This window comes from Carassius gibelio, chromosome B15 (assembly GCF_023724105.1).
Source record: "Carassius gibelio isolate Cgi1373 ecotype wild population from Czech Republic chromosome B15, carGib1.2-hapl.c, whole genome shotgun sequence".
NCBI lineage: Eukaryota > Metazoa > Chordata > Actinopteri > Cypriniformes > Cyprinidae > Carassius > Carassius gibelio.
The window spans coordinates 10,086,728-10,113,920 of NC_068410.1; the positions used below are offsets into that span (position 1 = coordinate 10,086,728).

Below are 27,193 nucleotides of genomic sequence, written 5' to 3' on the forward strand. Positions count from 1 at the left end.
AAAACTACACAACTAGGCTATATTTCAACAGATGAGCACCTGATGGGTCATGGAGAGCTACTTTGCACTTCTTTCCCCATTCTTTATGCATTGTACCTTCCACAATCACACTAATACCTCTGTCCTAATCGCTATTGCACAAGGCCCTCTGGAATACTCCGACTCCATCATTTAATCCTGTGTCCTGTTTGATTCTGCAAGGCACTCATCGCAAGGCTACGTGAACAGAGTGGAATATGGTTTCACGCCCGGCTGGTTATTTGATTAGGTATACCGAAGGTTTATGTGATAAAGCGCCAGCCAGGTCTCGCTGTAGTAAGCTCTGTTCCAATTCAGAGACAAGGACAAGAGGAACACATGTACTGTATGGGACAAGCCCAGAGTTTAATGTCATCCTGCTGCAGTGTGTTCCACGCACCATCCTGAGAGTAAAAGCACACCTCCCACGGCTTCAAGTTTATAGGAAGTTCATGTTCTTGTGAAACAGAGCCACTTATACAATAAAACAGCATTTGGGAAGGGACTCGTTGTTCTTTTTCAGAGAGGTTCTGGTTTAGCTTGAGGAGAAACAGGATCATTATCATCTTCTTTCATTAAACTTGTCTGGTGCTGTATTATTGATTTCTGTAAATGCTACCAACTTTCAACTGCATTTAGTCAAGACATCCCTCACGTTTAACATTATTGACATACATTCTGCTGTTTTCTGGCTCTAAATAAACGTTTGTGGGTTTTGCTTTGCTCGGTAATCTGTTAACCACATCTATTCCTGCATTTGGCCCAGGCTTGTCTGCAGTGTGACATGAGGGGCCGTGGGCAGGCCGATTAGAAAGCTGCTTCATTACCCTTTGTCACATCAACTCAGATTTATGGCGCCTAATGGAGAACACTCTGTTTCCGCAGTTTACTGAGGGAGATGGGAAATCTGAAGCTTTCTGCTATCCAGTCCAGTCATTCCACTTCGGAAGAGAGAATGACTTTTTTAACCAGTGAGATCAGGCTGCTTGCCCGTCAGACTGTTTTGGTTTGCAAATGCTGTCATTTATTTCAGAGATGTACTGGCAAAGCGATGTGTTGGGCTGTTCAAATGAGAATTGTAGATTATTTTGTCCAAATGCATTCAGAGGAGATTTTATTCATTCGGCTGTGAAATGCAAACAAAATTAGTTAAGCACTCACATAACTGATTGGCTCAAGGGCAGCATCTGCTGGCTGTCAACGGTACTGCAAGTCTTCAGTGACAGTGGCGTTTGCTAATTTAAGGCTGTTTCCATGAAGTGCTTTTAAGAATGGTTCCCACAGTTATTAACATCGTAAATCTAGAAAAGCTATTTATGTTTTCGTTTTGAACTTTTTAATGTACATACCGGTAACTGCTTTGTGTTTAAACGCTGCTGCGTGAGTGTTTCTAATACAACAGCTGAGTGATGACAAATCTTCCTCTCTTTTGATAGTGACCATCTCTCAATATTTTTCCTCTTTTGCAAATTCATTAAAATGCTATTTATATTGCCAATGGGGCAAATCACACACAAAAAAAAGTTGTAGTTTCTGTTCATCACTATAGACGTTTCACAATTATGATATCTGCTGTTTCTGAGAACTATGGATATGTGAAAAACATTAATAAATCAAGCTGTTTAGTATTTATATATCTAAGTTGCCTATAATTGCTTTTCTTATGTATTATAATAAAATACAATCTATTAGCATTTAAATAATCAGATTAAATTTTGATTAAAATGTCATACTGTGCTTGTTTTAGTGTTTTCTTTCCAGACAGACTGTTCTGTTCCAGACGTCTTCCTTTGGACGTCATTGGCACAGGTGAAGGAATGATGAGACGTCACTGCAGAGCTGCAAGTTCACCTACAGAAGGTCATATGGTCAACGCTTAGTTCAAAACTATAAAACACTCAACTTTGCTTACTCAACTTTCAGAACATACTGCTTGTGCTTGGATCTGATGTGCTGCTAAGAGGCTGCTATTCCTAAGTTCAGAGAGTTACAAAGCTTGTATGAACTGGAAACCCTAAATCACTAGTTGTGAGCACTGTCACCTTTATGCTTAGAGGCTTAGAATCCTAAAAACAGTGATTATTTACACAGGAATCAATTGCTTACTAAAGGGAACTTTTAGTAATTCATTTAATGCATCGAAAAATTACATTAGAAGCCCAAGATTTCATTTCGTTGAGTGGTATACTAAAGAACTGTAAGCTTTCCAATAAATTGCTTTTATTAAAAAATGAATTAATGGATCGATAGATGTAGGCTATGGCTGAGTGATTTATGAATAAATAGATGGATGACTAAAGAAAGAGACCGATAGATGGATGTTTAGGCTGAGGAATGCTAATGTTCTTTTTCCAAAGCTCTAATTAATAAGTATTATTAATTATTTCCATATAATATGCTAAGTTTGTATATTAAACTAAAGTAGTTTCAGACAGCATTCTTGATTTATTAAAACATCTCTTATTTTTTAAGTGCACTTCATGAATTTTACTGCTTATATGCAATGATACATGTATAAATAACGTACATTTTAATAAAATACTAAATGCTAACCATATATGTTCCAGTGTTGTTATTATCTATCTTTTTCTTTATGAAGGCTATTTGAAGAATAATTGCCATCTAATCATTTCTGATCTTTGTTGCCCCCTGCTGTCTGTGTCTCTTGTGTTTACGTCAACATGTTAACAGCATTTACCGAAAAACCTTTTCTCAGATGCCTCATCTGCAGTGATATCAGAATGATAATTGACCATTTGTACTTCTTTCAACAAAGCTGTTAATTTAACATCTTGGTGGCAATGTTATGTAAAGCTTTTATTTGTCTGATATATTGGATTCTCAAGAGGAAAATATCCATAATATTTTGGCAATTTAACCTTGGTCTTGAGAGCTGAACATTGAAAGTCCCCTAATATCTCTCCTCAAAGCAATAACTAGTCTCAAACTTCTATGGAAATGTCAGAGCCTAAAACCAATAAAATGCTAATCTTTAGACCGATTACCCATAAGGCCTGTCCGTGCCCCAGCTCTAATAAGCATTGAATTCACTTGGCTTCACGGCCCTGAGATGCTTGCTATTAGAGATCATTTTGCCAGCTGGCCTGTAATTTTAACTTTGAGATGAGATTTGCATTTTTAATAAGAGGTAAGAGGCCATGAGAGGTTATGAAATAACTGCGTGATTTAGTATAGAATGAGAAGTGGTCCAAGTACGGATCCCAGTGGAACACCAGAGGATTGTTGGTGTACAGATTAATTGGATGTTTTCTATGGTACCTGACAGGCTTAGTAATGCAGGAGGAATTTGAATTTAAGAGCACTGCACTTTAGATGCCCATCTCATAGTAATAGTGTGGTTTATGGTTTTAACTATTAAAGAAATATATTATAAAATAGAAGTACAATCATTATGATATTTGGGGAATATGTCCTTCCTATGGATATAATGCATTGTGGGAGTATCTGGAAAATAGATTGTGATGTCAATATAAAAATAGCCAACTTATCAGAGTTAGAGAAATCAGAAAAATGATGGGCAAATAACTGAAAAGATTAAGAAAAAATAAGTGAAAGATTAGGAAAAGACATAGTGGAGTTACAAACTTCATATAAGTTTTTCAGATCTTACATCTAGGCTTAAACAATGCACAAGCTAAGGACATTAAGCTAAGAAAATTATTTTTACTTCCTTGTCCAGTAACTAAGCTGAGATCTATACTGCATCTAGTTACATGAAACCTGTCATGCAGCATTACTGATATACTTTAGGAAGAATGTATTTTCAGTAAAAGGTGTAACCGAGGTATATAAAAGAATATGTTCCTTCGCATGAGCAGACCAGCTTCCATCATGAAGACGCTAGTGTGTGCTCTTATTGTGGTGCTTCTCTGCAGTGCTTCAGGTAAGACAAAAGCTTTTCTCTTTCCATCTATCTAACCATTCATCCATCCTTTATCTTCTTGCTCAAAATGGGTCAGAGCTTACTGAATCATAAAAATTCTGTGAATTGGTTCAACTGATTAATTGAAAATAATAAATTCAAATGAAAGATTTGTTAATGAACCGGACATTGCTATATCTCAGATGAAAGAATATGTTTTTATGAAATGTAGTAAATTGTCAAATATTATGCTGTGGAATGTAGTTTAAAGTTTTTCAAAATGTTCTGATGAAGTGCAGATACTTTGATCATTGCTATCTATCTGTCTAATATGTAATAGTGCACTCGCTGACATGCTACACCTGTGTGGATGGGGACTGCAAGACCCCAACTCAATGCCCAGCTTCAAGCAACTTCTGCAAAACAATTTCAACAGGTAAGCAATTAATATTAAAATAATTTATTTACTCAATTTTCAATAGTCATTAACCTTCAATGACATTTTTGTATGATGTTAAACTACCTTTTGTTTATATTTTTAATTTGAATCTATTTTGTACTTTTTTTTTTGCATTTTTTAATATTTTACGTCTACATAGTTTTCGTTTATTTAATTGTCATTTTAGCTCTTCAACGTAAACTCAAAAGTGAGAAATGTTGCCTTGTTAACTACCGTAAATAAAATATGTTTTATAAAATATTTTATATACATTAGTTTATGTATATTTTATTCTAAGTAATGAAATTCTGGTTTTTAATTTTAGTTTTTGTTAACAAAAATAACCTTAGTAACAGATTCATATTTATTACCCCTTGTTGGTTTAAAAAAAAAGGAGAATGTCATTTTTTTATTAAAGGTCTGTATTGTAGAAGTTTAGATATTGAGCTGTTTTCTCTTTATGTCCTAAACCGTAGCCACTGTGTTCAGCCGGACATGTGAGGAGTTCTGTGTTCCTGGAGTGAACATCTACTGCTGCACTTCTGATCTATGTGACTGATCTCTCAACATCACCCAGTCATCGGATCAGTCACTATAGTTCATTGTAATAGCGTAGCACAAAAAAAAATCCCTGGGTTACTCTAGGTGTTTCATTTTTCTAATTCCTTTTTCCCATTTGAATCAACATGGTTTGCTTTACATAGCCCTGCTTAAAACAATGTCTAATAAGCTTGGTTTCTGTCCCAGCTCTGTATGATTTGATTTATGAATTAAATAAACTTTGCTCAGTAAAATGCAGTGTATGTGTGTGTTCAGTATCAGATGAATGTAGGTCATCCAGGAGAGATTTTATGATGCCATGTGCGTCTGGATTAACTGCTGCTTTTAACAGATGAAAAGACTGGAAGCTAAACATGCAGTCCAAGCATTAATCTCTCTTGACAAAATGCAAAAAAAAAAAAAAAAAAAATGCATATCGAATGTTGATCAAAGGTGATTTAAAATTTCCAAACAAGGTTAACTTTTTTCTTTTGCACTTTTGCACAGATAACTGTTGTTTAAATTTTATTATGCATAATAATGCTGTAGTTATAATTTTTTTTTACTTTGCAGTCTTTTATACATATACACATTATTTTAAAAATACCTTTACACAAAAATTTGGGCTGCTTCTAATAATGTTAATTCAAACAAGGAAATATGGGTCAGATTTGAATTAATCCTCCCGTCTTTATTTCTGTTTCCATGACTGCGGGGTTTGTTATTAAAGAGATTGAGGATTTTCTTCCTTTGAAAATAACCAGCTGGGAACCTGTGCACCCTCTTTCACACAGCGAACGGCACAGCAATTTATCTTGTCATGTTCTTTAATGGACAGCAAAAGATTAAGAGCTGGAAGCCTCGGTGTGTTGAATTGACATGGCATTTTTGTCAATTTACAAGTTTTAAGAAATGAGCGAGTGAATGAGCTGTCGTTTCTGAGAATCTAAGCTCTTTCGCTGATTAAGGGAGAGCGAGATTTCCCAGATTTGTCAAGAAAGAGGAAGAAAAGAGGGGGAACAGGACACATAACAGTGATGGATTAAACTTTAACTGAGCTGAGGTTGTAGAAAAAGGCCTTGTCATCTTGGATTGGCCACGGTCAAAGTGAATTCCAGTTTGCAACCCATTTTAGTTCCACAATTTGAGTGTAATTTGACACTAAATTAGGAAGAATGTTGGGAGAGGCTTAAATGTATCTATTGCAAGCAGATTGGACAGTGAAAAGTGGGTGTTACCCACCAAAAATTGTTAAAAAGATACCTAAATACCTATTTGGCAATAAATGAGGTCCGCATAAAGGAAAGTCATTTAAGAGGAAGATACATTTTATACATATAATAAAGATTGCAATTGCAACAATTCCATATATTAATTTGAAATAACAACACTAATGGATTGCACAATGGTTTATGCATAATAAGACCAGGAATGTGCATTAAGAAATTAAATAGTCTTCATTTTGATTTCTTGTTGACTTTACAATGGAATCTGCTATACTTCAGAATATGCATTCGTAAACATGCAGAACTTATCATTAAATTCACAAGGGCACATTAATTATTTGAGTGCATTAGTTGTGCTAGTGCCAGACCAGCCATCACCTCAAACTGCCCTTTTCATTGCAACATAAAAGAAATGAACAGATTGCATAATTGGGCAAACTTCCAAAAATCTAAACAAGCAGATTATCACTGAAGCAAATCAAATGTCTGACGACCTTCACATTCATCTGCGTGCACAGTCAGAGAGAAACCATGAACACCTTGGTTTCATACTGACCCATTTTCTGCACCAGCTTAGACATTCTTGAAGCAGATTCACCTTCTGTCCTGAGGTCTGAAACGCTGCGTTGTGCACCATAATCCTCTGGGTCTATTTCAAGACAATTGCAGATATAAGCGACTTAAGGACTGTTGACAAGACATCACATGCACTTTGGCTAAGAAACACTAGCTGTGCTAGCAGGTAGTGTCATATGCCAAGACAGTGCATCCTCAGCAGGGCATATTTCCTCTAGTTGAGAATAGAAGAAAAAAAAGCTTTGCATAAGTGAATAAAGTTCTTATTACAAAATGTCATTCCACACTCCTTGAGTAGAATGTAGAAAAGCGAAACTGCACTTAAGGGGAAATTTCTGTGTGGCCTTAGCTTTACAGTTCTTTCGATGGCGTAACCTTACAGGATGATTCAGTCATATTAAATAACATTTTTGAGCTAAAGTTAGTTCAGATGGTTCCACATGAAGTGTATTGTAGGTTTTCTAATGTGTTTCACACTGCAGTCAAGCTTTTTGAAGGTACTTGAATCATGAATTCTCCTAAGGGATGTGCTTTAATGTCACCTTCATTTCCCTTTCCCTGTGGATGGAGTCAGAACATGGTGCTTGGTTAATTAAATATTTCTCACTGCCATATTCAAGTATATTTCTCTGTCAGTAACATGAAATAAGAGACTGCAGGTGTTGTTCCTATACAACTTGTTTGTTTTCAGTTTCAATTTAATGTAATTAAAATAGCTGTTTAGAGAAAATATGGCTAAATAAAATATTTAAAAAACAATACTATAAAAAACGTATTAACATATATATAGTTTTAGTTGTCTTGGAGTAAGTGCTGCATGCAAAAATCTCATAGTGCAAACAAAAGCTGTCCACCCAGTTCACTAGTAAGTAAACAACATCAGCATTAACAAGCTCAGCGGTGATTGAGGGGCTGCCTGGAGTGGTAATGGTCCTCCACATCTATTGGATTAGAGGAAGGATGTCATTCAGTATTAATCTGTGAGCAGTAGGCAGCCTGGAACACTAAGCACTCAGCTCTCTGTCTGCCTCTGACTCGTCCCATTGTTCATCCTGTGCTGTGGGCATTGGAAAGAAACCATACTTTCCAGAATGAATCTCTTCTGCTTTTCTCTGGTAAGTGATTCACCTTTTCGGCTCTGTGATTTGTAGACTGACAGTGTGTGTATGAAACGTGGCCTGCTGGAGGATGTGAAGGCAGCATGTGACAGTGCATGAAGATCAGGAACCAAGCTTTAGCTGCTCACGAGGGCCGTTTTTTATGCTTTCTTTTGGGTAAGAAGTCAAGTTATTGGTTGATTATGGCTTACATGTGTAGCCCTTGCATTAAAGATACATTTTATTTATCTTACCTTCACAATATTTTAATTTAAATCAATTATGATTTTTTTTTTTTTTTTTTTAGTTTATAAAAACAAAACACATAGGTGAAACGAGTAGACTGGACTGAGTTTCTCGTGCAGTTTATGATTAATGGTGGCCTCGCTTCACTGAATTCACGCTGGTCTGATCTTCTGTAAGCAAACTAATGCTTCTGGTTATTTGTGTCATCTTTTGCACTGAAATGCACTGCAAACACTAATAAATCAGGGTCTTAAACAGGTGGTCTGTGATCCACCCCTAGTGGATCGGTGGTTGTACTACATTAATTGTTTGATTTCTGACCGATTTTTGTTTTAGACAAAAATACTGTGAACTTAGTTTCTACCAAAGGTAAAGTCAAGAAGCTTAAATTAAGCTAAATGCTCCACTGTCACACCCATAATTTAGAAAGTTAATTTTGAATGCACTTGCGTATGACACTGTATATCAACAATTGTTTTAATGTTTATTATTAATTATTTTATTATTATACTATATGCCTGTTTAAAATGCCTGGTTTAAAATGCAACACTTCATTTTATACAAGGTAAAAAAACAGGGATATTTGACCGACGTGATGTTGTTTTGTAGGAGGGCTCTATGGACAGCCTGTACGAGGCCGTGCAGGAGTCCTGTGAGGCTCAGGTGTACACCATCCCCAGCAGGTCCTGCAGCCCAGCTGTTCTCTCAGATGATGCCACCAAATGGAGAAGTGCGGGGCGTCCTATCTCCATGGTAACTATAGAAATGGCTGCTGGAATTTTGAATCCATATACTGCACTGTCATGGGAAATGTATCGGCCATCTGGACACACGCTTTAACTGCTGTGGACATGATGAGCTTCCATTAAATTAAAGCTGCTGCTAATAGATTGTGCTGTAATCATATGGAAATATATTGAGGCCTTCCTATGAGAGAGAAACCTGAACTGACAGGCATTCAAAATCTTGAGATCACACTTCCCATAATTTCACACTTTCAAATAAATATACACAACAACAGACGACTCTGCATGTGAAAGTTTCTAGAATATATGATCAAAAGTGCCTCATACTGTATGTGTTTACAGGAAATCTCACAGGTCAAGTCAGACAACACTAGAAATAAGAAGCAAAGGTGAGTTCAATCTGTATTTTTAGTCAGAAGAGAAGAGAAAGAGAAAAATGTTGAACTTCTTGTCAAAGCAAAAGTGAAAGAGCCCTTGAGGTTTTCACACAGACAGAAAATGCCAAATGTACCCTCTTTAAATGTTTCCTTGCATCTTCTTTCAGTTCACTACCAAAATCTGTTTCTGAAAATGAAGCTTTAGGTACGTAATAATTTGAGAGATATTTTATAAATTTTCCTAAACTTTCTGCATCACATGACTAAGCTGCAATAGTACACCCTTGTTATGCTTTAATGCTCAACTACCTTGACTGGCAGCCGACCAGTAAATAGATAATGAAAAAGAAAGGTACATTGTGTATCAGATCATTATGAGCATGAATGAAAGGACAAACCAGATTTTCTACATTTTCTTGCCTTTAAATGAGATTTCACAGAGTGAAAAAGTAAAAGCATGCAACATTAGTGAACCTTAAATGAACAAACCCCTAATGGCTTGATTTCCCTCCTGCAGATAATACCGTCTGCACTAATTCTGTCTGGCCCACTGCCAAAATGCAAGAAGATTTAGTCCTCCTGAGGAAGAATCAGAATGAAGGTAAAACCGGTCTGAGGATTTGTAGGTTAATCCCGACTAGATTTCATTTCCAAGACACACACAGCTAAGCAACATCACTTACTATTGGCCAGTCAGATGGCCTATAAGATTCTGACTGTGTCAAATCCCACTGACAGTGAATGGACAGTGTTGTGCAGTCATCAGCTCACTTAAAGCACTTGCCTGTCCTGTGTGGGATTAATTAAGAAACAGCAGGGTCTTAATTGTAAATAGAGCCCTAGCCTTCAGCTTCTTACAACTGTGAAGGACTTTCGAAGGACTTCTTAATATATAGGGGAGAAGTGAACATTTTATTCTCACCAATTTCAAACATCATTTTACTTATTAAATGGCCCTGTGGTGTGATACAGTAGTTTTGAAAGTAAAAATATTAAATGTAATCTCTCAATTATTATTATTATTATTTTAGGTTTATAAAAGATGCATAATACTTATGAAATAATTGCTCAATGTTTTAGATGGTGTATACTGTAGTATGTCACAACATAGGACATGTCAATTTCAGTGTCAACTATGCATTCTAACAAAGTCATCAATATCAGCTAATGTTAAATGTAGTTTAGCTTAGAGCTTTTGATAAAAAGACGATGTTCAAATATTTTAATCACTGTTATTTTTAAAAGATAATGAAAAGATTATAAGCTTACTCTAATCTAAATTTCAAATGGTGGTGCACATTTATTTTAAGGTAATAATGCTGTTGAACCTGTCTGTATGGATGTGCCACATTTCTTTGACTAAGCAGAGTAAAATCACCTGCCGTGTGGTATTTCCTCTCGTCAAAATACGTGAAGAAGCAAAACAGGAAACGGTGCAAAACCACATATGTTTTCTTATACGGAATGTACTATTTTGAGCTCCACTTTGGTCTACAATTTCTGTTTGTCTACCAGAGATTCTGTGATGTCTTAATAAAATAAAAACTTTTAAAAAAGCAAGCATTTTATATAGTGACTTGGTTGCTAATTGCCTAATAATTCGATTAAATGTGCTTAAATTTCAGATATGGTAAGAGCTATAAGAAGGGCTGAAAGCCAGACAATGGCAGACAGAAAGACCATTTCAAGAAACATACAGCAAGAGATTCCTGTCCAGGTCGGAAACACACGACATGTCTAACTGAGTTATGTTGGTATAATTAAAGTTATAACATAGAACATATTTGTGGCATATTTATTTATTTTCATTACCTTTTCTATTAAAAATGTTCATTCTTTCATTGGTAGATTGTCTGTTATGAGGGATGTAATCCAAACCAAGATCAGCTAAGAAGCAAACAGAATTACATGGTGAGTTCAAGCCCTGTCCTCCCAGGTGCTTTGTGCCAGCTGGAATGTAAGTGATCGTCATTTATTACACAGGGGCTGGAACAACAGTTCTCCCTATACAGGGTATCGTGGTTGATTGTGTCTATACAGATGGTTGGGTGAGGGGCACGTCCTGCCCATGTAATCCCTTTGCCCACATGACATTCGAGTCAGTCGAGACTGCTAAATCTGTTATGTGTTCACCAGTGTAGTACTCCGTCAATGGACTCACTCTTGAGAGTTATCGATATCACCAGCAAAATAAGGGTGTATAATACTAATTATGTTTTATATATTAATGTTCCTATATATTAGAATTGTATGTAATTATTTATAACAATTATTTTATTATTTTATTTAATATGATGTATGTAGGTATACTTAACAATGTTATTGTATTATTATGTCTACTCTGTTGACAGCCTGAGACAGCACATGCAGACATGACACAGCTAAGAGGGACACGGATGAAAAAAGTGGAGAGGAAAAGCAGTAAAAGAGGAACTCCAACACAAGAAACAACATGTAAATAAACCGATTAAATCTGATGCTACAGCAGTTACTTGTTTTGAGTTTGTTTTTGTTTTTTTATCAAAAGCTGTTCAGGATGTTAGTGACATATATTGATCTTTTTTTATCTGTGTCTTCTAAAGCTCACATCACAGGTGCCAAAGGAATGACGTGTGACACTGCTTGGGGGTCAAGGGTCACGGAGACAGCACCTGCCAGACATCGCTGGAGTAACCCCACTGAAACAGCCTTGAACTGGATGCCAGCCAACAACACCTGTCTACCTCCCTGCAATGAATATCAAGTCCACATCTGGGACTGGACTGCATCCACAACTCCAAATCAAGAAGATAAAAACAACATTCGAAACTCGAAGAGAGACTCCTTCCCCAAAGGAGTTTTGCGTTCTAGCGCCAGTGTGGATGTCTGTGTAAGTCATTTTCAGTGTATACTATTACTTAACATTTTATTATTACTATCATTATAGTCTTATGCCATGTGGGAAGAAGTATATTTCAGTTTTACATTTTCACCAGCCATTACTTGCTCAAGAAACAATTATTTCACATTATTCTTTGCAAAGCATGAATATGTGATAAATATGTAAATTATCCAAGCTTCTTATTTCATGTGTTATAAACTCATGTGTTATATTAACCTCCTTTCAAGTACTGAATGCATGTTATTATTACAATATAAGACTTTCGAAGATTGTCCTGTCATGCCAACCAGTTATATTTTTACACACTTTAGGGCGAGTAGGAGTGAACTACTACACTGCATCACTCTCAAATAAAGTAAAGCTCTCATGACAATTTAGGAAGGACTGTTTGTTTTCAAAGGCTTGTAGTGTTTAAAGAAATAGGTTATAATGCTGTAATCCTGGATTTGGATTTTGCTATGGCCGACTGCACACATCTGGATTAGGCTGTTATTGTCTGTAGGGTTTTCATGAGCACTAGTGGTCAGTACATGCCATGGATTTTAATTCTTGACATAAAAAGAGCCCATGACTAATACACTTTGCATGTGCAAAGTACTGTACATAAGACAGCTGTCAGACAGAATTCATTTTTGTGCAGTTTTGCAAGAAAAATCCTTTCTGAAAGTTGTGAAATAAGACAGGAAGTGTTTCAAAAGCATGTGTCCACTTCCTTGCGTGCAGTGGAGCTACTTCCCCATACAGAGACCAGATTTTGCAACTTGGGCAAAGGACAAAAGGAATTTTGATTAATAAGCTTTCTCTTGAGTATGTTTATAGTTTTAATGTGAAATTATGAACATCGATCATAAAGTTATATATATAAAAACATTGGAAGCACAGATTCCTGCATCTATTCTACAATCTGAGGGCCTTCATAAAATGTTGCAATCCTTTATTTTAGGTTCTTTAGTTCAATTATGTAAAAAACATCCTTTAGTTTAATTATGTAAAAAGCACCTCTATGGAAATTCTTTTTGTGTGTGTGAGTGTGTGCCACAGAGTCCGACTTATGTATTTGTGTTACTCGAAATGACTGTGAAGTGGTGAACCACAAAATGCAGACTCAAGCATTTAGTGTTTTTCCCCTGTAGAACTGATGCCTTGATAAATGACAGAGTGCGCATTGGCTCACATCCTGTGTGATTTAAGGAAGTTCTTGTAATCGGTTGTTCTGCTGAGACATTGCAATCTTTCACTTGTGGAGCTGAGAAGTTAAACCACTAGTTTCAGGTTAGACTTTCATTTTAAGGACAAACTGAACACACACATCAAGGCGATGCTCCAAAGGGCTGCTTCAAATGTATCAGACAAACCAAAAAGTCTTAAACCAAAGGTAGGAATTAGTAATGTATTTTAAGATTTTAGGTAATAATCTGAAGGTTTTATTTGAGTAGTTGTATTAGGCTTTAATATCATGCAGTTATGCCATATCCCAATAGATCCGACATTTGAAAATGGACCAAGAAAGCTGACATTAGTATGAAAAGCTTTGTCAAGGTCAAATTCATGATAATGGCTCTAAGGATACTTCAGTTTGCTATTTGATTGAGATTACATTTTAAATTTAGATAATTATCTGCATTTTACTGTGGAAGAGCTAAGAGGTTTTGAGCAGATTATGAATCATACAGTGTTTTTGTCAAATTGAAGTGCTCTATAACTTGATGACATGGACACTATAATGACTTTTTTTATGCAAAGTAATGTACATGCTGCATGTGCCTTGCTGTTTTATCCTTTATAAAAGTGGTTGATTTTATTTACCTAACACAGCGATCCACCAGTTTTGGAAGATTTGACACATTCAGAAATCAACACTCCCCTTCCAGACTTGAGGAAAATGGAGCAGTTGAGGTAAGATACATTTGCACGAACAAGACATTTATAAATCTGAGAGTTTATTCACCATTATGTTTATGTTTGTTACACTATGTTTCTTCATAAAATATTTTTCACTGCCTCTTAAACGAAAAACTATCCGCCTACTTTAATAACAATAGCGTATATATATATATATATATATATATATATATATATATATATATATATATATATATATATATATATATATATATATATATATATATATATATATATATATATATATATATATATATATATATATATATATATATATATATATATATATATATATATATATATATACAGACACACACAAAAAAGGATTATCAAAATATTAAATATTAAATATTAATGCGTGTATAAAACAGGCAGAGAGTGATCCAACAGCAGAACACTGCGAGAAACAAGGAAGTTTGGGACAAAAGATGAAAGCCATATCGATGACTATGCGCAAACGGATGGCCAAGAAACACGTCAAATCCTGCTCTGAGGACATGGTGAGTCACAATGCGAGTTCCTCATTTGATTACTGGCACTGATTAAGCAACGAAGTTCTTAATTACCCAAAAATCAGCAGTTCATCGGATTGTACAGGGGTTGTTTGGCACGTTTAAAGGAAAATGAAATATATGTCTAAATAGTAGGGGCTGTGTTATTCACTTTGTTGGTTGTTTTACCATAAAAAAAATTCATATATATAAAAACAAAAAATATGTATTCAGATATATATGCAGCAATAGTGACCATATAATGTAGGATTTAAAGCAGCTATAAATTGATATAAAAGAATGTCTATATCAATATATATATATATATATATATATATAACATTTCTATATTTTAAAGTCATCATGAACTGCCATTGTTTTTTATTTTGTAGTCATCTCTGAGGTCCACTTATAATGTTATCAAGATTTTTTCATTAACAAGAAAGTTTCTGAAACTTAGAGGATGTTTTTTTATAACACAATGACCACTTATATGTCAAAAGATCAGGGGACATTTGAATTGTTTTTTAACTTCTGTTCTGACTGATGAAGTATTAAAGTACACTCTCAGAAAATACTTAAAATACAAAGCCATACCCTAAGGTCCTTAAAGTTATATATTAGTACCTTACATATTAGTACCTAAAATGAGCATATTAATGCCCTTTTAAAGGGCACTGCTCCAGTGACCGTTTTCTACCTTTTTTTCTGATTGTATACCTTATGACCCAGAAATTATGACCCACAAAACCAACCTCTAAAACCAACCAACCAAACAGTTCTCCCTATCACTTAATCTGTAGATTAGTTCATACGAATATCAAGACTGATATTTTGTTTGGCACAGGGTGATGACACTGAGGGAGAAACAGAGAATGGGTGTCCAGCAGAGAAGCAGAGCTCAGACCAAACCAGCAACTCATTAGAAAGCCTCTACAGTGGACAGAGCTCATCCAGTAAGCATCTACACACAAACGACTGATGTGGAAAGAGATTTGACATTTTAATCATACTCTTTTTGTTGTTATATTTATTGGCTCAGGTGGTGTGGCTAGCAATTCAGATGTATCCAGTAACAGAGACAGCCTGAAACTGGAGGAGGAAGTGCCCTACACGGGACAGTTCTGCGGGCGAGCTAAAGTACATACAGACTTTGTCCCCAGTCCATATGATACAGACTCACTAAAACTGAAGGTGAAATAAATATTGTGATTTTTTTCCAGTTTAATTAATCAGCACAATTTTAAAGGAGAAAGATTAACTGCCAATAGTAAGTTAATGGTGTTGGTCATCTTTTTCAGGTGGGAGACATCATCAGCATCATAAGTAAACCACCTATGGGCATATGGACTGGCTTGCTTAATAATAAAGTGGGAAATTTCAAGTTTATTTATGTGGATGTTCTGCCTGAGAAAGAGAAGCAAGAAGAGGAGGAGGCACCAAAAATAAGACCTGTGAAAGTATGCAAGAAGCCACGACCGAATACACTCCTGGAGCTATTAGAGAGACTTCATTTAGAGGTATAACCACAGACAGGACAGGACACACGTCACACTGATTGGCTGCCACCAGTGTTTTAATTGTTAACTAAAATAAAAACTATTACAAACAATTATCTGTAACTCAAAAAAAAAACTGAAGTAACATAAAATCTAAATATTAGATGGAAAACTTAAAAACATTTTTTCTAGAAATGTTGCCTTGTAAATTAACTGAAATAAATAATTTTACGTTTAAGTACTAAAATAGATGAAAAAACTTTTTTTTTTTTTTGATAGAAACGCTGCCTTGTAAACTAGAAAGTAAAAAATTAAAGAATAAAAAAATATTAATATAACAATGCTAATTATATAATAGCAATATATGATAATATATAAATATATTAATAAAATAATATAAATAATAATAGCTTTATAATTCATGTTTAATAAAAATGAATAAAACAATTAAAAACATACTTACAACAAAAATAAAATGAATATAAAAATAAAAGCCAATTCAAAAAATTATGCTATAATACTATATAAATTATACTGCCAGATTTGTCATTGGCCAGATTTGTCATCTGGTTACTTTGACATTCTCCCCCATTGTTATTACATATCAATCCCATAAGGAAAGTTCCCTAGAGAATTAATTGAAAGCACCTGTTCACATCCACACTAGTCGACATGATTTAGCGAAACTGCAAGATAATTTCCCTAAAATTTGCATTATATATGTCCATAAATTTGTCTTTGCCTGGATAGTTGATAGCTGTATTGCACATTTTAATGTTGAAAATCTCATTTGTAACAGGAATATGCATCTTCATTACTCATCAATGGCTACCAGACAGTAGATGATCTCAAACATCTGAAAGAGAGGCATTTGATTGAGTTGAATGTGACTGATCCAGAACACAGACGCAAGTTGCTGGCTGCATCAGACTGCCTCTATGTAACAAGCAGTGAGTATCAATACAAGCAGTTTGATTGACAGCTTTGGGCAAAACTATATTTTGGTTTTCTCTGTGTCCATCTCAGGAAACTTTATGTCAGCAAGCCTCAGGAAGGACACAGATACCGCAATCTTTGCATTGTCTATGTTTGTGTTTTGATGAAATATCAGTCAGACAGTGAGTCCAGTGTTACTAAAAGTCACAACCTTATCTATTTAAATTTAATCTATAACGCTCTGTGCAGTCAGGAACGGCCTTTTCCTGTAAATACAGATCAGGATTAATTGGATGTGGGCTCACTGTGTGAGCAGGTGGCACATGGCTGAGCTGCTCTGGCTGATATGAGTGAGGGATAATAACCAGGAAGACATACTGTCATTTAATTAACATTAATTTCATTTGGGTTTATGTGCAAATGCAAACCTGATTTGTTCCGCAGAGATTAAATTAAAGAGCAGGAGTTTGTATGAGAGATTTAACCTGTCTTTGCCTTGGCTTTTACAGAAGACGAAGAGGGAGTGATGAAGGGCAATGAGGAGGAAGACGAAGATAATGACTGTCTCAGAGACTCAGGTTGTTTTATTCCTGCAGAGTGTCCTGACAGCTGAGAATCATCCAATGTATCGCTCCTGAAAGCTACAAACAGACACAGAACTGAACAGAACTGTTTAATATACTGTTAAGATTTTTTCTTTTTTGTGCTCGTCTTTCATCTAGATGTACTTGTGTTTTTTATTTAGACATTCTTTGTTCAGCGTTGATGTAACCTACAGTATTTCTGTTAATGTAGATGTCATTTGAACTTTCTTGGCAATATACTTGTCTGTGAGGAATTTTTTCAGCTTTTACAAATGTTTATGATGGCTGAATTGTATATAATATTATTAAAAAATGTTATTTATTCTGAAGCGTTCTTTTACTTACTCATTTGACTGTGTTTCAAATACACATTGCTTCTACTGCTAACATTTATGCTATCAACTTTCCATCTGTTTCTCAAAATAACTTTTTGGTTTTGGTGAGTGTTTGGTGGGATGAGTTTCCAGATGACTAGTCACGTGCAATGACTGATACGGAGGTTTAGTTTCAAAGCACTTTCCAGTTTCCATCCTTTGACTGAATTAATACTTAATATACAACTCCCGTCACTGATCAACATATACATATACGTTTTAATTCATATTTATTATCAATTCATACATATTTATTATCAACTAAGGTCTTGTTGCAGGAAATAAAGGTGGTGAGGGAAGAAACTTAGAACAGATGCATATGATTATAGAGTGGAAAAATATTTTTATTTATTAACAATAATTAAAACTACTACATAACGTTTGCCAATATTTTATATATATATATATATATATATATATATATATATATATATATATATATATATATATATATATATATATATATCCTTACTTTTCATATTGTTCAAATGTATTATTATTATTATTATTATTATTATTATTATTATTATTATCAATATTATTTGTTCGTTTGTACCATAGACAGTAAAGGTTTGTACCGTGCATTCTGTCTTGCGCAGATGCGCACAAGAATGTTGAGTTTCTTCCGGTTTCGAAATTAAAAAAAGATAACAGGAAGTTGTGCAGAGGTCCGATCGCGCTTTACATTGCATTCTGGGAAATGTAGTTAACATCAGCAGTTCCTATCACATTGGAGACCATGCTACTGATTAAAACAACTACAACCCCCATCATCCAAACAGTCGATATTAGGTCGACGTGTATGTTCGTTCGGCCGGCGCAGATACTGAATGAACATCTCTTATATCTCAAATATCCATAAAATATTGGGTTGGTAACATGGCCGGGGAAATGTCCATAATAGGTAAGTGTTAAATTAAACTAATGTACTCGTAAAGATATATGTCAGCTCTAACAGAATGACCATCTACGTAGCAGTTAGCTAGAAATAGGACTGACGCATCTGTCATGAAAGTAAGAATTGACTGTACGTGGATGACTACCGGTATACCAGACAGACAGATATATATTGTACAACTTTAGACAACAAAAAAAGTCAACAACAAAAATAGACACCGCTGGTATCTGTTCTTCAAACTAACTTTACATTAGTTACAGTGGCTATGTTTCAAAATCTAGTTAGCTATCTTTCTAATCATCATGTTTGCGCATTAACGCACCAGGAATATGGTCTAGAATTGTCGTGTTTTACTTTTTTTCTACACACCACGTTTTATATACTTTTATAATATATATGAACGACATGCTTATAGTAACCATTAAGTTTTATGGTAACCTATATGACTATATAATTTCCTGATATATCACTTTTTTCTTAGTCATATATATTTCTGTGTGTCCCTACAGGTTCTGTCATCCTGGCTTTGTTCCTGGCAGGATATCTGGGACAGCAGTACCTGCCCCCTCCGAAGCCCAGGGTCATTGGGTTGGATCTTGGGACCACTTTCTGCTCCGTGGGAGTGTTTCAGCCTGGCACAGGCGAGATTGAGGTTATTGAAGATGACAAAGGTCGCAAAAGCATTCCGAGTGTGGTGTCGTTCACCTCCACCGGTGTGTTTTCTGGACATGAGGGCCAGGAATTGTCTGACATAAATCCTCAAAACACAATTTATGATGCCAAGAGATTTATAGGGAAGATTTTCGATGAAGACACTTTAGAGAAAGCGAGCGCTCGATACCCGTTTAAGGTAAACATTTGATATTATACAGTCTTTAATTGCTCTTGCAATGCTTACAGTGTCTCTAACATTTCTTAACTTTTTTTAGGTGATCTTCAACAACGGGAGTGCAGAATTTTTAGTCTCTACAAATAGCACCTTCACAGTTACTCCCGAATTCATCGGATCTCGTCTCCTGTTGAAAATGAAAAAGATGGCAGAGAAACAACTAGGAGTACCTATCGATAAAGCGGTTATATCAGTGCCAGCAGAGTTTGATGAGAGGCAAAGAAACTACACCGTTAGAGCAGCTAACCTAGCTGGTGAGTTTACTACTCACTTCTTAAGGTGTACATTAATCGCAAAAGCTGGACATTTTAGTCGGAATCCACAATTTGGAATTTCTTTACACATTTATTGCATTGACCAAGGCACTCAAACAAAAAATAAATTAACTTAAATTGCGACTTTTCTTCTCACAATTCAAACTTTTCCCAGTTCTGAGAAAACTCAGAATTCAGTGGAAACAAGTCAAGAGTTGTGAGATTTTTACAATCAGAATTGCAAGGAAAAAGTCAGAATTCTAAGTTTAGATCTCGGAATAATGACTTGTCTTGCAATTAACTTTTTGTATTTTTTATATCACGTGGCTATAATGGTCTTCCCTAGAAATCAGTAAAAATATCCTTGTAAAAGCTGCTAATGTTCTATAATAATGAACTGATCGATCATTTTGCATGTCCTCCTCATCAGGGCTGGACATCCTGCGGGTGATAAATGAGCCCACGGCGGCAGCGATGGCTTATGGACTGCATAAAGCAGAAGTCTTTAATGTGCTGGTGGTGGATCTGGGAGGAGGAACACTAGATGTGTCACTTCTTAATAAGCAAGGTGGCATGTTCCTTACCAGAGCAATGGCAGGTGAGCTGGGTGATATGACATTATAAATGTATCAACTAGGAGAGATTTTACTATGGAAGGTATACTGTATTTGTGTGATTAATGGGCAGGGCTGCTTTATGCTATTTACATATTTGAGATACATCCTGCTCCGTATTCTCTCCATTATTACAAGTTTGTTTGTTAAAGCAAAGACAAGGAAGAAATAATCGGTGTAACATGAAGCAAAGTTTAGTTGTATTTGGTCGCTAACCATTCTACACATTAATGTAGAATTCAGGCACTTAGGCACAGTGCTATTGCTGCTTTTACGTAAGCGCTACCTCCTGCAAGAGAGTGAAATTGCATTTTTGTTTTGCCGTTTTTGTTCAGACTAATATTATAATGCATAAAATACATAATCCTTTATCATTTCCAATTACTCCTTTTCTTTGAAATGGTTTAAACTTTAAAGGCTTGAATGACAGGTTCATCATTCTATAAAGTGTTTTGCTTTGTCACAATTATGAATTCCCTAACATTATTCCTCCTGTCCTATCCAACAAAAAAGAGGCGACTCAGTATTTTCTCCGTCGTCAAATCAGCCTTACAAGTACCAGCTGTCTGTTTGTTTTCCTGGCAAAGAGCATGTTTAGCTGTTTAATCTTTGCGCGTCATACGACCAAACAGTACAACAATTTGACGTATCGCGCACGCACGGGCGAAACAGTGCGGGTCACGTCATTTCTTCATGGCGAAATTCATGCACCATGCATAATAAAAATAAACATTCTAAGTAGAAAACCATTAGGAGCGACAGCACAACACACACCTTTAAAATATAAAACAATTAATTTGTATTATCTTATTATATTTGTAATACGTTAATATTAGAATTTAAATATATGAATTCAAATTTCATGGATTTATTTTTATTTATTTTTGTAGTAATGTAAATTTTTCTAGTTCGGTTCTACTGTATTTGTTTTGAGTTGTTTTTTAAAATCCTCATACAGTCTTCACAAATGATTTAGAAAATTCAGAGAAAATCATTGAAATTCATGTTTTATAGAATGTAGGGACTCTGGTTATGACCTTCTGTATTTGAATACTCGTACCACGTTTTTCCCCAGCCTCTGTGGTTTGACCTCAATGGGTATTTAGGTTAGAAGGTTTTGGGTAATGCAATCTCAGCAAAACCTCAATGACATTTACCTACCACACATGGAAATGGTCACATCAGGTGCACAAGCGTCCTCCTGTTTCAGCACGAGATTAACGCATGGTCTTCATCTCCACAGGTAATAATAAGCTTGGAGGGCAGGACTTCACCCAGCGTTTGCTGCAGTACAGCATCGAGCGAGTGCGGCAGCAGTATGGCGTGCCTCCTACTCTTAAAGAAGACATCCACCTCCTCCGACAGGCCGTGGAGGCCGCCAAGCTCAACCTCACCCAGGAGCCTCACGTCCACCTCCGTGTTCCTCTTCACCTGCTGACAACGGGAGCGAACGGAGGGCAGGAGGAAAAAGTCCTGTTTCAGGAGAAGCTTTCACGGGAACTCTTTGAGGAGCTGAATGCAGATCTGTTCCAGAAGATTCTGGCACCCATTAAGACTGTCCTCATTGAGGGTCATTTAGAGAAAGAGGAAGTGGATGAGATCGTCCTGGTGGGAGGGTCTACGAGGATCCCCCGCATTAGACAGCTCATTAGTCAGTACTTTGGAAAGGAACCAAACACCTCAGTGGACCCTGACCTGGCTGTGGTGACCGGGGTGGCCATTCAAGCAGGCATCATGGGCGGCTCTTGGCCTCTTCAGGTCAGCGCAATTGAGATTCCCAACAGGCACCTTCGTAAGACCAACTTCAGCTGATTGGTTGAGAGACTTAAACTGCTACTTTGTCACATGACTGCTATGTGCCAACAAACCAAAAACTGGTTAAACGATGTGTGTGTTACATGTTTTTGCGTCCTTAAACACATTCGCTTTGCAATGAACTCCTGATTGGGCCAAACACAATGGTTACTGGAGCATCTGGACTTGTGGGCCCTAATTAAAGTTTATACATTTATCTTCGCATTGAGAGAATGTTTTTTTCCCGTTATCTTCAGCAGGTGTCTGCTTGGGACCATATCAATTAGTTTATTGCCATCTTTGTGCCTAACTGGTACTAACTGTGCAATAAGTCTTTGACAACTGGTTTTAGCAGGTTTAATGATGTTATATTCAGGGATGCAGCTGTTTGTATATAACTGAATAATCATTTCAGTCTCCACTATTTATTTATTTTGCCCAAGGCTAGTTCTGATTTCAGCTAGCTGTTTCTGTCTACTGGAGTTTTGCTTGTGCCTTTTTATAATTGCCACAGTTAAATGTGTACCGTAGACTAAGCATAGTCTGATTTGTACTTTATTTTTAAAGACTTAGTCTTTTTTTGTGAGGCTTTCATTTATATATATATATATATATATATGTGTGTATTAGTAAACCATAATACCACCTGCCAACTGTTAAATATAAATCATTAAAAAATTTACCAGCGTGGTATTTAGTTCATTAACTCTTCAAACTGAAGCTTTTATAAGAATGTAAATTAAAAGATATATAAATGTTTACATATATATTTCATGTTAAGGTTGACATTTTTCTGCATATTATAAAAGTGAAGTATAATTACCCACATGGACCAAACAAAAAAGAAAGATGTTGTTGCTTTTTGCGTTGACCAGTTTTGTTTATATAATGCTAAAAGCTTAATATTAAGAGGTGAAAATACTTTTTGCAAAGTGTGAATATAGTTTAATGCACTTTACATATAGAGGAGTTCAGAACACTGCACAAATTCAAAAGGGAAAACGATTATCAGTGTGAATGCATATTCAAAACGTTACTGTAATTGTAAAAAACACTGAATTCTATTTTTGTACAGTCCTGTACCATTTCATTTGTTGCATTATGTACAGAACCTTGTTTGTATGTGCGATTAAAGTCCTTTAACCTTTGCTACTGTGCAAAGAAAAACAAACCTTGTTAAAACTGCAGAGTTTGTTTTATTGCTCGACCTCTGAAACACATCAATACAAAATAAAAACATCAAACGGCACAAGCGTTCAGCCTCGTCCTCTGTGTGACAGCACAAGCCACTGTAAACAACGTCACATCTCACATTTACAATATTAAGTAAAGGGTCAGGACATCTCAGCAATGGGAAGCCCTGTACAAAATATTTAATACATGAAAAGCCACTCAAACAAAAGTGTTGAGACTAAAAAGACAACGTCCGGACAAGGACAGTGTCTTGAGTAATATTGCACAGCATCGAAACTCCAAGCCAGCTTCCTTTATAAACAGTGTTCAACTATACAATCTAAACTCAATTTTGGACAGACCCTTGGTTTCTGTAATCCACCATTTAAACCTAACTAGGGGATTTTTTTTTTTTTTTTTTTCCTAAATTAAACCACAGATATGCCAAACATAAATATTCCATGTAATCTGGCATCATACCTACTTAAACGATAAGGCTGGGTGATTTCCTTCCAAAATGACAACTGAACCACATGCTAAATAGATGGTATATTAAATACAGCAAATATAATTTGAAGGTCAAAGGCAGGCACTCTGTAAACACCTGTTTATTCTTAAAAACGCACAACCGTTTGAACAGAAGGCATCATTAGACTGTTAATATCACACCAAACCAGGGTCTAAAAATACAAATTAAAACTGGCATAATGTGTTATACTCCACATTGGCTGGCTATGGAAGATTAAAAAAATAAAATCCCCAAAACCCGACAGATAAAATCCACTATATTATCACAGGCATGCTTTCAATACGAAGCAGGTAACGGGCATTCCAGGATCCTCAAGCGTTACGTAGGGGAAGAGGCCACAGATTTGGAAAGTCAACAGAAGAACCGCACTTCCTACTTCTCTTTACTGTCCAGAATTTAAAACGAGCAACTTAATAGTGAAAAAAAAAAAAAAAAAAATCTGTACAGGGGTCCATCAGAAACAGTAGGCTAAGAGTTGAGTCAGTAGTTCAGAGGATGGACCACAAGCCCGATCAGGATGTGATGTCCTTTTTTGTTCCATGAGTCAATGAGCAATGTCTTAATTGGTGTAGTAGTTAAATCCATTTTCCATATAGGGTTCATCGCTACTGACTCCGTTGCTCACCTCTGTGGAATAAGACGACAGGAGGCCATACAAATTATGCTTAACGCCCACAACATTTACAAATCTCCATAAACCAAGGATCTTCAATCATATCGGCTCTGTTCCAAACCCTAGTGAGCTGCCTAATGCAACAGCACTTTATTATATCTGTGAAAGCCGTTTAAAACCGTCAATCACATACTTTTTCTACCCAAATGAGATGGCCAAAGTCAGTATTACAAAATGGAAACTAATTTTTACTATTACTTTTCTTTAACAATATCAATAGAAAAAATATCATATAAAATATAAAACAGTTATTGAAAATTGTAATAATATTTCACAATATTACTGCATTTTTAATTCTATAAATGAGGCCTTTTGTGAGCAAAAGATACTTTTTTTTTTTAAATAACAACAACAAAGAATACCTACTTTCGAAATGTAAAAACAAATGGTAAGGAGTGCATGTGTTATCATTTACTAAGTTTATGCCTGTATAGAACATTTCTGCTCAGTCATAAGGTTTAATATATTAATATGCTTTTTATGCAAGCTACTTATGTAGTTTGCACACTTGGAACAGAGCCAGTGGTGAAAAAGCAAACTGTAGAACTTCTTTGTGAATTCCACATGGGTTAGTTATCATTGCCCTCATACTCACCAAACGCAGGCCAGAGTTACTCTGGCCATTGGCCTATCATTCAAGCTGTGGGATGTCAGCGGAGTATGGATTGATGGAAGAATGGATGCAGGAAGAGACGGGATGGTGGCAGACAGTGAGAGACAGGAAGGAGAGGAGAGGGAATGAGATGGAATGGGATGAAGGGATGCGGTGACAGACTCAAACCCAGGAGGTAGACAGCTACTGTGGCTGACCTTAGACAGGGCAAACACACACACAGAGGCATGCAAACATTGCTGGGACACATGCTCACACAATATTAAATCAAGAAACACATTGCATGCAACACATGAACAGTCAACTGTACATAAAATCGCAAAAAAACCCATGACAGAGGGATTTTTTGTCACTCTGGAAGAGATAATGCGATAATGGACATTGGGTGTACATTATCCCACTTACTACACAGCTAAGCATCAAAGAAACACATCATCAATGGATCCTCAGCAGTGAATGGGTGCCATCAGAATGAGAGTCCAAACAGCTGATAAAAAACTTCACCTTGAAAACACATAGCCTTTCATTTCACAAGACATTACTTGATGGACTAGAGTGGTGTTTCTGAGTCGGACTCATTCTGACGGCACCCATTCACTGCAAGTGAGCAAGTGATGTAATACAAAATTTCTCCACATCTGTTCCGATGAAGAAACCCATCTACATCTTGAATGGCCTGAAGGGGATTATATAATCTGCTCATTTTTATTCCTGGGTGAACAATTCCTTTAAAATAAATCCTATAAAGTCCTTCAGATTTGAGTCACATGATGCTGCCAAAGAGATTTCCTAACTTCTTGGTATAAAAAGAGAAACAATGTGAAGTAATATATGACACATGAAAAAAATTACACCGCTATTGTGCCATGGACAATGGAGAAATATGTTAAGTCAAGTCATTATTATACAAAGATTTGATTGACCAATCAGAATCCAGTATTTCAGGGCACAGTGAGTGTAATAAGCTTATGTATAGCACTCTCATACACATGCAATAAGAGGAAAGTCAAAAGCATGTGGTTAGGTGGCTCTTACCAGAGAAGATGAGCTTCTCCTTCATGATGTTGACATCTCTGCTGGACCTCCTGACGGCTGCGCTCAGCATGATCTGCTCTGGGTTGTAGCTCCGCATCCCGCTCATTCTCCACCTGTGATCACGTGCACACAAACACACACGTACACAGACTGACCTTAGTGACATCTCCAAACAGAGTTCACACTGATACTGCTGACTCAGCTAATAAAACCTATGATTTTTTAAATCGTTACGCTCACAGTGATCTACTAAAGTAATTGGTAGTCTCTGATATACACAGTGTGTTTACACTACCTATCAAAAGTTTGGGGTCAGTGAAGAAATTAACACTTTGTTAAAAAAGGAAGCATTAAATTGATCAAAAGTGAAGACTATTATTCAATTTCAAATTAATATTTAATTCTTTAAACCTTCTATCTATTCAAATAATCTTGAACAAATATATTAGTTTCCACAAAAATATTTAGTTACCGTTTTCAAATCTTCATGTGATACTGAAGACTGGAGTAATGGCTGCTGAAAATTCAGCGTGGCCATCAAAGGAATAAATGATATTTTAATATTAAATACATTTATATTAAAACAGTAAAACCATTATTTTAAACTGTGTATTTCACACAATTACTAGTTTGCTGTATTTTTAATTTAAAAAAATTATATATAGCCAGCTAAATAGTCTGTAACTGTCAGCCATGTGATTGTCACCCCCTAGTGGATGAGTGCGGAATGACTTAGCAAAACCATCAAGTCTTCCTGTTTGTGAACTTTTATCCAAGTCATTCCACATAATGTACCTCAATTAAATATTAATTATATGTTAAATGATAAGCAGTGATATTAAAGTGTAATCATGTGGGCTGTGGTTTAGTGAGAAGAGTTAGTAATAGCATTGACAAAATACAGGT

At 35.9% G+C, this 27,193-nt stretch overlaps 4 protein-coding genes across 8 annotated transcripts in view; 3 read left to right on the forward strand and 1 right to left on the reverse strand.

Annotated features, from left to right (window-relative positions):
* The first annotated feature begins 3,758 nt into the window (after positions 1-3,758).
* On the forward strand, positions 3,759-5,134 carry ly6d (lymphocyte antigen 6 family member D). Its single transcript, XM_052577284.1, has 3 exons — positions 3,759-3,922; positions 4,242-4,337; positions 4,817-5,134. The coding sequence occupies exons 1-3, from the start codon at positions 3,838-3,840 to the stop codon at positions 4,897-4,899; spliced, it is 264 nt and encodes an 87-aa protein (XP_052433244.1). The 5' UTR covers positions 3,759-3,837; the 3' UTR covers positions 4,900-5,134.
* Positions 5,135-7,671: 2,537 nt separating this feature from the next.
* Positions 7,672-17,770, forward strand: samsn1a (SAM domain, SH3 domain and nuclear localisation signals 1a). 2 transcript variants are annotated; one of them, XM_052577202.1, is made up of 16 exons: positions 7,672-7,797; positions 8,635-8,778; positions 9,114-9,160; positions 9,316-9,353; positions 9,666-9,749; positions 10,774-10,865; positions 10,997-11,059; positions 11,500-11,602; positions 11,731-12,017; positions 13,845-13,925; positions 14,303-14,431; positions 15,270-15,378; positions 15,459-15,616; positions 15,724-15,942; positions 16,721-16,871; positions 17,367-17,770. In XM_052577202.1, the coding sequence occupies exons 1-16, from the start codon at positions 7,774-7,776 to the stop codon at positions 17,468-17,470; spliced, it is 1,833 nt and encodes a 610-aa protein (XP_052433162.1). In that variant the 5' UTR covers positions 7,672-7,773; the 3' UTR covers positions 17,471-17,770. The 2 variants fall into 2 exon arrangements, with proteins under 2 accessions (XP_052433162.1, XP_052433163.1); XM_052577203.1 differs by having other exon boundaries at positions 15,465-15,616.
* A 790-nt stretch (positions 17,771-18,560) lies between these two features.
* Positions 18,561-22,481, forward strand: hspa13 (heat shock protein 70 family, member 13). The gene is made up of 5 exons (XM_052575895.1): positions 18,561-18,719; positions 19,223-19,563; positions 19,643-19,856; positions 20,287-20,454; positions 21,714-22,481. The coding sequence occupies exons 1-5, from the start codon at positions 18,695-18,697 to the stop codon at positions 22,280-22,282; spliced, it is 1,317 nt and encodes a 438-aa protein (XP_052431855.1). The 5' UTR covers positions 18,561-18,694; the 3' UTR covers positions 22,283-22,481.
* Positions 22,482-23,437: 956 nt separating this feature from the next.
* gdpd5b (glycerophosphodiester phosphodiesterase domain containing 5b) overlaps positions 23,438-27,193 on the reverse strand; it is a 38,113-nt gene continuing 34,357 nt past the window's right edge. For 2 of the 4 annotated variants that reach the window (XR_008157088.1, XR_008157087.1), the window contains 3 exons: positions 26,288-26,400; positions 25,235-25,449; positions 23,438-24,593 (listed from right to left, as the gene is read on the reverse strand). Coding sequence is in view for 2 of the 4 variants with exons in the window: in XM_052575894.1 (XP_052431854.1) it covers positions 24,526-24,593; positions 26,288-26,400 (181 nt within the window). In the remaining 2 variants the exon portion in view is untranslated. The remainder of the gene's footprint in view (positions 24,594-25,234; positions 25,450-26,287; positions 26,401-27,193) is intronic. The other 2 variants (XM_052575894.1, XM_052575893.1) reach the window with 1 other exon arrangement.